An 11,743-nucleotide genomic window follows, 5' to 3' on the forward strand; every position below is an offset into this window, starting at 1 on the left:
AGTGAGAGAAGGCCGGTCACTCACTGTCAGCAGTTCCAGAAACTGCTGGGTCTGATGGCAGCTGCGTCCAACGTGATACCTTTTGTCCTGCTGTACATGAGACCCCTACAGTGGTGGCTCAAGACCAGGGGGTTCTCCCCGAGGGGAAACCGGCTTCGCATGCTCAAGGTCACGCGGAGATGCCTACGTGCCTTGGACATGTGGAGGAAACCTTGGTTCTTGTCTCAGGGCCCGGTGCTGGGAGCTCCGTGTCGCCGCGTAAAAGCTAGCAACAGTCGCGTCTCTCACCAGTTGGGGAGCGGTCATGAGTGGCCGCTCGGCCCACGGTCTGAGGAGTAGTCGCCATCTCACGTGGCACATCAACTGCCTGGAGATGCTGGCCGTGTTTCTAGCATTGAAACACTTCCTCCCAGACCTAAGAGATCTCCATGTGTTGGTGCGCACCGGCAACACACCGGTGGTCTCTTACATCAACCACCAGGGCGCTCTGCGTTCGCACCCCTTGTACAAGCTGGTGCACCAGATACTTGTGTGGTCCCAGGGCAAACTCCTCTCGCTGAGAGCAGTTCACATTCCTGGGCATCTCAATATGGGAGCCGACATCCTGTCGAGACAGGGGCCGAGGCCCGGGGAATGGAGGCTTCCTCCCCTCCAGCAGATATGGAGAGTTTGGCCAGGCTCAGGTGGACCTGTTTGCAACTCAGGAGACATCGCACTGTCCCCTTTGCTTCTCTCTGACTCATCCAGCTCCATTGGATGTCATGGTACAGACTTGGCAGAGGCTTCGTCTGTACGCCTTTCCCCCGATCGCTCTGCTCCCGTGAGTACTGGAGAGAGTGCGCTGGGGCGGGGTCCATCTGCTGCTAGTAGCCCTGTTCTGGCTGGGCCGAGTATAGTTCTCGGACCTGATTTTCCTTCTCGACAGCTCTCCATGGGAGATTTCCGTCAGGAGGGATCTCCTCTCACAGGTGGAGGGTACAATCTTTCACCCCCACCCGCCGAGAGTTCTGGAGAGAGTGCGCCGGGACGGGGTTCGTCTGCTGCTAGTAGCAGTACCCGTTCTGGCCGGGCCGAGTATGGTTCTCGGACCTGATTTCCCTTCTCGACGGCTCTCCACGGGAGATTCCCGTCAGGAGGGATCTCCTCTCACAGGCGGAGGGTACTATCTTCACCCCCGCCCGGAGCTGTGGAAGCGTGGGTGTGGCCCCTGAGGGTTGTTGAGACCCTTCTCCAATCCAGAGCTCCCTCTATGAGGAAACTGTATGCCCTGAAGTGGAAGCTTTTCACTTCTTGGTGCGGAGACCGCCAGCTCGACCCAGTTTACTGCCCAGTTGGTACAGTGCTGGAGTTCCTGCAGGCCCAATTCTCTGCAGGGTTGACCCACTCAACCTTGAAAGTATATGTGGCAGCCGTTGCGGCCTACCACGCCCCTATCGATGGCCAGTCTAGTTCAGAAGGCTAGTTACATGTTTCCTCAATGGTGCACTGAGGCAGAGGAGTCTCGTTCCCTCGGGGAACCATGGTTACATGCGTAACCTGGAGACGTTTTCTATTATGGATCAGTGGTGTAAACATATTGTTTGTCTTTACAATATAATGCCTTATATGCCTTGTATGCCTTGTATGTCTTTACAATTCCAAACTGCATTACCAAAAATACTTTGTCTATATTATGTTTATATTTAAACTACAACATTGCCTCAAGTACCTTATTGTTTCTACATAATAAAAATTAAGGACACACATTTTTATTATCTTTTTAAGCAAACATTTTAAATGACATCCTTCCACCATAAGATATACATGACACAACAAAACGTTGCAATTCAACAAAAATCACTATCACCTCTGAGTGCTGAGCAACAATATGATAAACAGGTGTTTTTCACGCTATAGCCATTACTATATAGTGGATTTCAGCATTACTGAACACTGTACTGACCAATAAGAAGCCAAGACTAGAACTACCCATGTAAAAAAGACAGAGTATACACAGATCTGAAAACAGAATGTACCTGTACATGTGTTATTGATGCTGATGGTGAGACTTGAGTTTGTTGCAGTGAATCCATCCAGACATGAGCAATTATAACTTCCAATTTCATTTGTGCAGTTGGCATTTGGACCACATACAGATGGACTGAACAAACATTCATCTATATCTACGAAAAAAAATATTTGAAAAAGTAATTACTTAAAGTTATTAAATACATCTATACAAGGAGTACATAAATTAAGTTGAAATGTCAACATTTACAATAACAGTAATAATAATAATAATCTGGATCCTGAAATGTTATATTTGTAATGAGAATCTTTAAAAATCACCAAAGTAATGATTAATGAGTAATGATTAATGACTAAATTATGCAATAACCAAAAGTTGAAAATGACTTGCAAACTGTAATGCAGAATATCTTATAAATAAAAACTGACCAGTGCATGGGTTGCCTTTACTAATAGCTTTATTTCCATCTGAGACATTATATCCACCCCAACAAAAGCATGAGAAGCTTCCGTTGTAATTGTAACAGTGAGAGTTCGGGCCACACACTGATTCTGAGTCAAGACATTCATGAATATCTGAAATAAAATTTAATTTAATCAATTGAAAGGTTACAGTTGAAGGGTGATTCACGCAGAACAAATAGTAACAAACTGTTCATTGCTTCATACCTTTGCATGGGTTATTATTGTTTATAGGGAGGTTTGGGTCTGTTACATTATATCCACTCATGCACGAGCAATTGTAACTCCCAACAGTGTTGTTGCAGATTGAGTTTGGACCACAGACATCTGATATCTCAACACATTCATTCACATCTATATTAAAAGAAAATTACAGGGAAAAGAACAATTTGGGTCACTCATACATATGTGAAGGTCAACTCATACTTTGACATCTTTACAATAGAATGCTTCATTTACAATATTATGCCCAAAGTAGGAACACTGAAACCTCATAATGTTGGCATTAAACACATAATTGATATTTAGTTTAATAAAACTGATTGGACTAATGTTGCGTAAAAACATCTAGTTTTTCATTTAATGTTAAAGTAAACCTAGATCTGCACATACAGTACCTTTGCATGTGTTATTGATGCTGATGGAGAGACTTGAGTTTGTTGCAGTGAATCCACCCAGACATGAGCAATTATAACTTCCAATTTCATTTGTGCAGTTGGCATTTGGACCGCATACAGATGGACTGAACAGACATTCATTTATATCTATGAAAATAAAATGTATTAAAATGATAATTTAAGAACAATTTTCATTAACACAATCACCTAAACACATGAAAGACATTTGTTATCTCATGGCAGTCATCTGTCTATAAAAAGGAGCATATAAATCATGAAGGAAGAAATAATGTATGTCAAAATTATTTTAGAAAAATGAAAAATAATTAAGCAAGATTATATATACATAAAAATAATGATTATTAACATTGATAAAGACATATTTTAAATTACACAACAATCTAGAGATGACATCATTTTGAGCAGTTTCCAATAAATAATACCTGAAAATCAAAACAGTAAATATAACATACAGCAAACTTACCGATGCATGGATTACTTCTGGAAATATCTTTATTTCCATCTGAGACATTATATCCTTCCCAACAAAAGCATGAGAAGCTTCCGTTGTAATTGTAACAGTGAGAGTTTAGTCCACACACTGATACTGAGTCAAGACATTCATGAATATCTGAAATTTAAAAAAAAAAAAATTATAAAAGGACAGGTTACAGTTGACAGAAAATTTAGTCAGAATAAACAGTTACTGTTCAGAGCTTCAGCTGTCAATCATACCTTTGCATGTGTTATTGCTGTTTATAGGGAGGTTTGGGTCTGTTACATTATATCCACTCATGCACGAGCAATTGTGACTCCCAACAGTGTTGTTGCAGATTGAGTTTGGACCACAGATATCTGATGTCTCAACACATTCATTCACATCTATATTAAAAGGAAGTTAAGGGAAAAAGAACAGTTTGGGTCACGTATACATAAATGATAGTCAATTCAATCTTTGACATCTTTACAAAAGAACGGCTTGTTTACAAAATTTATATCCAAAGAAAAAAACATCAATTCTAGCAAATTTTTCAAGGTTATAAAGTTAGAGTAAACACAAATATAAAATGTACCTTTACATGTATTATTGATGCTGATGGGGAGACTTGAGTTTGTTGCAGTGAATCCATCCAGACATGAGCAATTACAACTTCCAATTTCATTTGTGCAGTTGGAATCTGGACCACATACAGATGGACTGAACAGACATTCATTTATATCTGGAGGAGAAAAATTCACGAATATAAACACCTAAAACATGAAAGTGAAACGGTATCTCACAACATTCATCTACATCTATACAAGGAGAATAAGGATTGAGAAAAAACAATAGCAAAAAAAAACACACACACACACACACACACACACACACACACACACACACACACACAAACACACACACACACACACACACACACACACACACACACACACACACAAACACACACACACACACACACAAAAACAAAAAAACAACAACAACAGAAAAAGCATTATTTTGAAACTGTTCGCACAAAGAAACATGTGTCTATAAAAACGGAATTTAAGGCCTAAATTTCATGTTGAAACTGCACCAGTACCTCTACATGTGTTATTGATGCTGATGAGGAGACTTGAGTTTGTTATAATGAATCCATCCAGACATGAGCAATTGTAACTTCCAATTTCATTTGTGCAGTTGGAATCTGGACCACATACAGATGGGTTGAGCAGACATTCATCTACATCTATGGAAAAAGTAAAATACTAAAATAAGGGATTATTTAAAAAAAAAAGTTATTTAATTACAATTACAACAGCACAAGTAGCTTCCATTTTCATTGTAACAGTGAGAGTTCTGCCACCACACTGATGGTGAATCAAGACACTCATAAATATTTGAAATAAAATAATTTATAACTTCAAAGGTTACAGTTGAAGGAAGATTTAGGCAGTACAAATAGTAACAAACTGTTAATTGCTTCAACTGTCAATCATACCTTTGCATGTGTTATCGCTGTTTATAGGGAGGTTTGGGTCTGTTACATTATATCCACTCATGCACGAGCAATTGTAACTCCCAACAGTGTTGTTGCAGATTGAGCTTGGACCACAAATATCCGATATCTATGGGAAAAAGAACAGTTTGGGTCACTCATACATATGTGACAGGCAACTCAATCTTTGATATCTTTTGAAAATAACTGCTTGTTTACAAAATTTATATCCGAAGAAACCCCCCCCCAGACAAATTCTAGGTAATTATTCAAGGTTATAAAGTTAGAGTAAACAAATCCAAATATAAAATGTACCTCTACATGTGTTATTGATGCTGATGGGGAGACTTGAGTTTGTTGCAGTGAATCCATCCAGACATGAGCAATTGTAACTTCCAATTTTATTTGTGCAGTTGGAATCTGGACCACATACAGATGGACTGAACGGACATTCATCTACATCTATGGAAAAAGTAAAATACTAAAATAAGGGATTATTTAAAAAAAAAAGTTATTTAATTACAATTACAACAGCACAAGTAGCTTCCATTTTCATTGTAACAGTGAGAGTTCTGCCAACACACTGATGGTGAATCAAGACACTCATAAATATTTGAAATAAAATCATTTATAACTTCAAAGGTTACAGTTGAAGGAAAATTTAGGCAGTACAAATAGTAACAAACTGTTCATTGCTTCAACTGTCAATCATACCTTTGCATGTGTTATTGCTGTTTATAGGGAGGTTTGGGTCTGTTACATTATATCCACTCATGCACGAGCAATTGTGACTCCCAACAGTGTTGTTGCAGATTGAGTTTGGACCACAGATGTCTGATATCTCAACACATTCATTCACATCTATATTAAAAGGAAGTTATAGGAAAAAGAACAGTTTGGGTAACTTATACATAGACGACAGTCAATTCAATCTTTGACATCTTTACAAAAGAAGGGCTTGTTTACAACATTTATATGCAAAGAAAAAAAATTTAAATTCTAGCTAATTATTCAAGGTTATAAAGTTAGAGTAAACACAAATATAAATATAAAACGTACCTCTACATGTGTTATTGATGCTGATGGTGAGACTTGAGTTTGTTGCAGTGAATCCATCCAGACATGAGCAATTGTAACTTCCAATTTCATTTGTGCATTTGGCATTTGGACCACATACAGATGGACTGAACAGACATTCATTTATATCTAGAGGGGGGGAAAAATCACAAATATAAACACCTAAAACATGAAAGCGAAATGGTATTTCACAACATACATCTACATCTACACAAGGAAAATAAGGATTGAGAAAAAACAACATCACCATCCCCCCCAGACATAAGCAATTGTAACTTCCCATTTCATTCATGCAGATGGAATTTGGACCACATACAGATGGACTGAACAGACATTCTTTTATATCTATTTAAAAAAGTGATTATTAAAAACAATATTTTATGCAATAACAATTATAACAGCAGTTCAGACAACACACAAATTCAGTCAAGACACTAATGAATATTTGAAATAAAATAATTGGTAATGTGAAAGGTTACAGTTGAAGGAAGATTCAAGCAGTACTAATAGTAACAAACGGTTCAGAACTTCAGCTGTCAATCCTTCCTTTGCATGTGTTATTGCTGTTTATAGGGAGGTTTGTGTCTGTTACATTATATCCAATCATGCACGAGCAATTGTGACTCCCAACAGTGTTGTTGCAGATTGAGTTTGGACCAAAGATATCTGATATCTCAACACATTCATCCACATCTATATTAAATTTTTTTTTATTTGAGCGACTTGTGACAGTATAAGTGTCATCTGATCTAATGACTGGATTGCTCGTTGCACTCTAAACTGCAATTTGGCTGTGAAGCCACCGGAAGTGTTCGAGCGGCCATCTTACTATTCCCGACCAGCAGAGAGCATCATTGACTGACAGCCAAAACCTTGACCTAAAATCACCCCATTTGAAGTGTATGTAAATATGTATATGTAAATGAATTGTTATTTAAGATGTTGTCTGCAATGTTTATGGTCTTTTCGGGCAGGGTAAGCGATATATTGAAATGGTTTAGGTGGGTATATCTGCTGCACATTGCCGACACAGGTAACTGATCCATCACAAAATATATTTCTTTATGTAAGTAAATATGCAGGAAATATTCATATCTGGTATTAGCATCAGAAATTGATTCAAATAAATATTACAATGCAAGCCTCTGTTAATACTGATCTATACTGCATTGAAATACAAAGCTCATCAGGCATCATCTTGGAAATAAAGCTCATGTCTTTAAGTCTGCGTATGCCAGCGTATGCTTCAACTGTCAATCATACCTTTGCATGTGTTATTGCTGTTTATAGGGAAGTTTGGGTCTGTTACATTATATCCACTCATGCACGAGCAATTGTGACTCCCAACAGTGTTGTTGCAGATTGAGTTTGGACCACAGACATCTGATATCTCAACACATTCATTCACATCTATATTAAAAGGAAGTTATGGGAAAAAGAACAGTTTGGGTCACTCATACATATGCGACAGGCAACTCAATCTTTGATATCTTTTGAAAAGAACTGCTTGTTTACTACATTTATATCCAAAGAAAAAAACCCCCAGATAAATTCTAGCTAATTATTCAAGGTTATAAAGTTAGAGTAAACAAATCCAAATATAAAATGTACCTCTACATGTGTTATTGATGCTGATGGTGAGACTTGAATTTGTTGCAGTGAATCCATCCAGACATGAGCAATTGTAACTTCCCATTTCATTTGTGCAGTTGGAATCTGGACCACATACAGATGGACTGAACAGACATTCATTTATATCTATGGGGAAAAAAATTCACGAATATAAACACCTAAAACATGAAAGCGAAATGGTATCTCACAACATTCATTCTACATCTACACAAGGAGAATAAGGATTGAGAAAAAACAATATCAAACACACACGCGCACACACACACACACACACACACACACACACACCCACAAACAGAAAAAGCATTATTTTGAAACAAAGAAAAATGTGTCTATAAAAACTGTATTTTAGAAGATTTTGAGGAAGATCTGGGCCAAAGGGTCAATTCCAGCAAGTTTAGGTCAATCTCCTTCCTGAGTGTGGAATGCAAAGTTTTCTTCTCAGTGCTTGCGAGAAGGTTGACCACCTACATGATGCAGAAAAACTACATCAATAATTCCATTCAGAAAGGTGGAATTCCAGGTTTTTCAGGCTGTCTGGAACACACATCAATACTCAGCCAGTTGATCCGTGAGGCCAAGCAGAAGAAAGGCGATCTAACAGTGGTCTGGTTGGATCTAGTAAATGCTTATGGATCTATTCCGCATGACCTCATCCAGCTCGGACTCGACCATTACCATATCCCAGCTGATCACCAGCTATCTGAGGGGGATCAAATTGAGGTTTTCATCAGCCCAGTGGACAACTAAATGACAGGATCTCTAGAAGGGAATCCCAATGGGATGTACCATCTCCCCTACCCTCTTTATCATAAGCATGAACCTTCTAATAACAGCAGCAGAAGGCACAACCTGTGGCCCCGTCCTGGAGTTAGGTGTTATCCAGCCAGTGCTGCTGGGTTTTAGGGATGATCTAACAATAACCACTGTGACAAATGTTCGAACGAGATGGGTACTGGAAACCCCAGACAAAGTAGTCACTTGGGCAAGGTTGTCTTTTAAGGCCAGAAAGTCCAGAAGGCTGGTGATCAGGAAGGGCTGAGTCACGAGTAAGTTTAGCCTCCAAGTTCAAGGCGAGGTCATTCCATCCATTGAGGACAGCCCTATAAAGTGCTTGGGGGAGTGGTTCATTGCATCACTGAAAGATGGTACCAATGTTGCAGATGCTGTGAGGCAAACCGAAGAGTGGTTGAAGAAGATCAATAGGTCTGCACTCCCTGGAAAATTTAAATCCTGGCAGTACCAGCATGGCCTTCTGCCCAGGCTTATTTGGCTCCTCACAGTCTATGAGTTCCCCTTAACAGTCGTGGAAGGCATTGAGAGGAAAATTAACAAGCACCTGCGGAGGTGGTTGGGGATTCCCCTGAGCTTCTCTTCGGTGGGCCTCTACATTCGATCAGGACAGCTACAGCTCCCTCTGTCATCAGTTGTGGAGGAATTTAAGGTGGCAAAATGCAGAGTCGCGCTAAGTCTGAGAGATTCTAAAGACGACCGGGTAAAGCAAGCAGACATCACAACAAGATTAGGCCGCAAGTGGGTAGTCAATGCAGCCATTGAACAGGCAGAAAGCTCATTGAAGCTGCGTGACAGCATTGGCAACACCTGCAAAGGACGTCAAGGCCTGGGGTCTACACATTTCCAACAGTTTGGGAATGCAAGTACTATGATCAGGCGAGGCATGGTTCAGGCAGAAATTTGAGCTCAAGAAGAGCAGAGGCGTTTGTCCAGAGCAGTGGAACAAGCATCCCAGGGAGCATGGACAAAATGGGATCTGCCTAAGCGCAAGATCACATGGGCAGAGTTCTGGAGACAGGAGCCCTACCATATCTCCTTCATGTTGCGCTCTGTGTACGATACCCTTCCTTCACCGTCGCATCTGCACACATGGGGGCTGAGGGACGACCCGTACTGCAAGCTCTGTGGTCATAAGGGAACACTTGCACACATATTGTAAGGGTGCAAATCATCTTTAACCGAAGGTTGCTATAGGTGGCGCCACGTCAAGGTGCTCTTGTACTCACCGATACACTTGAGGGAGAGAGGTGCAAGAAGAGGTTAGGTGGCACAGGCAAGGAAACTATCACTTTCATCAAGGAGGGAGCCAGGCCCTTTGCAACCAGGGCGTTAGCAAAATCTAACTTGCTGCAGGCCACGGGCTCTTGGGAAATGAGAGTTGATATCGGAAGAAGGCTGCAGTTCCTGGAAGTGGTCCACACAGCTCTTCGCCCAGACGTCATCCTGTGGTCAGCCAAAGATCGTAAAATCATCTTAATTGAGCTGACTGTGCCATGGGAGGAGGGCTGTGAAGAGGCTCACAAGAGGAAGGCCTTGAAGTGTCAGCCTTTAATTCAAGAGTGTAAAGACAAAGGATGGCAGGCATGGCTGTTCCCTGTGGAAGTAGGTTGTAGAGGCTTTCCTGCCAAGTCAGTATGGTGGCTGATGTCAGCTTTAGGCATGGACGAGAAGAACAAGAAACATGCTGCTTGCAGAATGGGAGAGGAGGCTGAGCGAGCTTCATGCTGGATATAGAGCAAGAGAGAGGAAGAAAGCTGGCAGCCAGGAGCAGATGGGCAGTGAGCTGGCGACCACTGCCGAACCACCAACTGGAGAGTGTTGTGGTTAAGGGTCGAAACACTCAAGGAAGGTTGGGTACCACCTGATGACATCTGCTTATGGCTGAAAGCTATGGTTACATAAAGGAGTAACCGAGGAAAGCGCCTAACAGGTGTATTCCACAATGTCTATAAAAACTGTATTTTAGGCCTAAATTTCATGTTGAAACTGCACCAGTACCTCTACATGTGTTATTGATGCTGTTGGTGAGACTTGCGTTTGTTGCAGTGAATCCATCCAGACATGAGCAATTATAACTTCCAATTTCATTTGTGCAGTTGGAATCTGGACCACATACAGATGGACTGAACAGACATTCATTTATATCTAAACGGAGAAAAAAATTCACAAATATAAACACCTAAAACATGAAAGCGAAATGGTATCTCACAAGATTCATCTACACCTATACAAGGAGAATAAGGATTGAGAAAGAACAACATAATTTGAGGCACTTGTGACAGTATACATGTCATCTGATCTAATGACTGGATTGCTCATTGCACTCTAAACTGCCATTCGGCTGTGAAGCCACCGGAAGTGTTCGAGTTGCCATCTTACTATTCCCTACCGGCAGAGAGCATCTTTGACTGACAACCAAAACCTTGACCTAAAATCACCCCATTTGAAGTGTATGTGAATGTGTATGTAAATTAATTGTTATTTAAGTCGGTAATTGGTCTTTTCGGGTAGGATAAGCGACAAAATATACACGAAATATATTTCTTTATGCAAGTAATTATGCAGGAAATATTAATATCTGGTATTAGCATCAGAAATTGATTCGAATAAATATTACAATACAAGCCTCTGTTAATACTGATCTATACTGTATTGAAGTTCAAAGCTCATCAGGCATCATCTTGGAAATAAAGCTCATGTCTTTAAGTCCGTACTGTATGTTCTCAGCATTATTTCTCTGAATGATGTTATGATGCGTGTATTTTTGTGTCTTGATTGAGCAACATGTACTTCAGACTCTTCAAGATTGCGCAAATTCTATGGCGTTTAACTAGCATTACAGATTCCATAGGAGTAAAATGTTATGTATGTATGTTTAATTAATTTTTAATTTAACCAACGTTTAAATCATTAACTGCTTCAAAATGCATCTTGATAATGAAATCCTTGTTGAAACATTTTCAGTTAGCCTACTGTACAAATAAAAACAATAAAACAACATTACATAAACAGTGAATAACTGTACGAGTTGAATTAAGGTATACAAAGCCTAAATCTTAAAGGGATAGTTCACCCAAAAATGAAAATTAGCCAATTATTTACTCACCCTCAAGGCATCCTAGGTGTATATGACTTTCTTCTTTCAGATGAATCCAATCGGAGTTATATTAAAAATTG

The 11,743-nt window shown here is 40.0% G+C and overlaps 1 protein-coding gene across 1 annotated transcript in view; it reads right to left on the reverse strand.

The window, feature by feature from the left end:
- Nucleotides 1-11,743, reverse strand: part of LOC107696192 (fibrillin-2-like) — a 50,651-nt gene that overhangs the window by 33,851 nt on the left and 5,057 nt on the right. The window contains exons 5-14 of the mRNA XM_016496428.1: nt 10,565-10,711; nt 7,751-7,897; nt 6,122-6,268; nt 4,160-4,306; nt 3,822-3,968; nt 3,571-3,717; nt 3,087-3,233; nt 2,677-2,823; nt 2,437-2,583; nt 2,016-2,162 (exon numbers count right to left, since the gene is read on the reverse strand). Coding sequence (XP_016351914.1) covers nt 2,016-2,162; nt 2,437-2,583; nt 2,677-2,823; nt 3,087-3,233; nt 3,571-3,717; nt 3,822-3,968; nt 4,160-4,306; nt 6,122-6,268; nt 7,751-7,897; nt 10,565-10,711 — 1,470 coding nt within the window. The remainder of the gene's footprint in view (nt 1-2,015; nt 2,163-2,436; nt 2,584-2,676; nt 2,824-3,086; nt 3,234-3,570; nt 3,718-3,821; nt 3,969-4,159; nt 4,307-6,121; nt 6,269-7,750; nt 7,898-10,564; nt 10,712-11,743) is intronic.

Source organism: Sinocyclocheilus anshuiensis, unplaced genomic scaffold, assembly GCF_001515605.1.
Source record: "Sinocyclocheilus anshuiensis isolate Anshui unplaced genomic scaffold, SAMN03320099.WGS_v1.1 scaffold306, whole genome shotgun sequence".
NCBI classification, from domain to species: Eukaryota; Metazoa; Chordata; class Actinopteri; order Cypriniformes; family Cyprinidae; genus Sinocyclocheilus; species Sinocyclocheilus anshuiensis.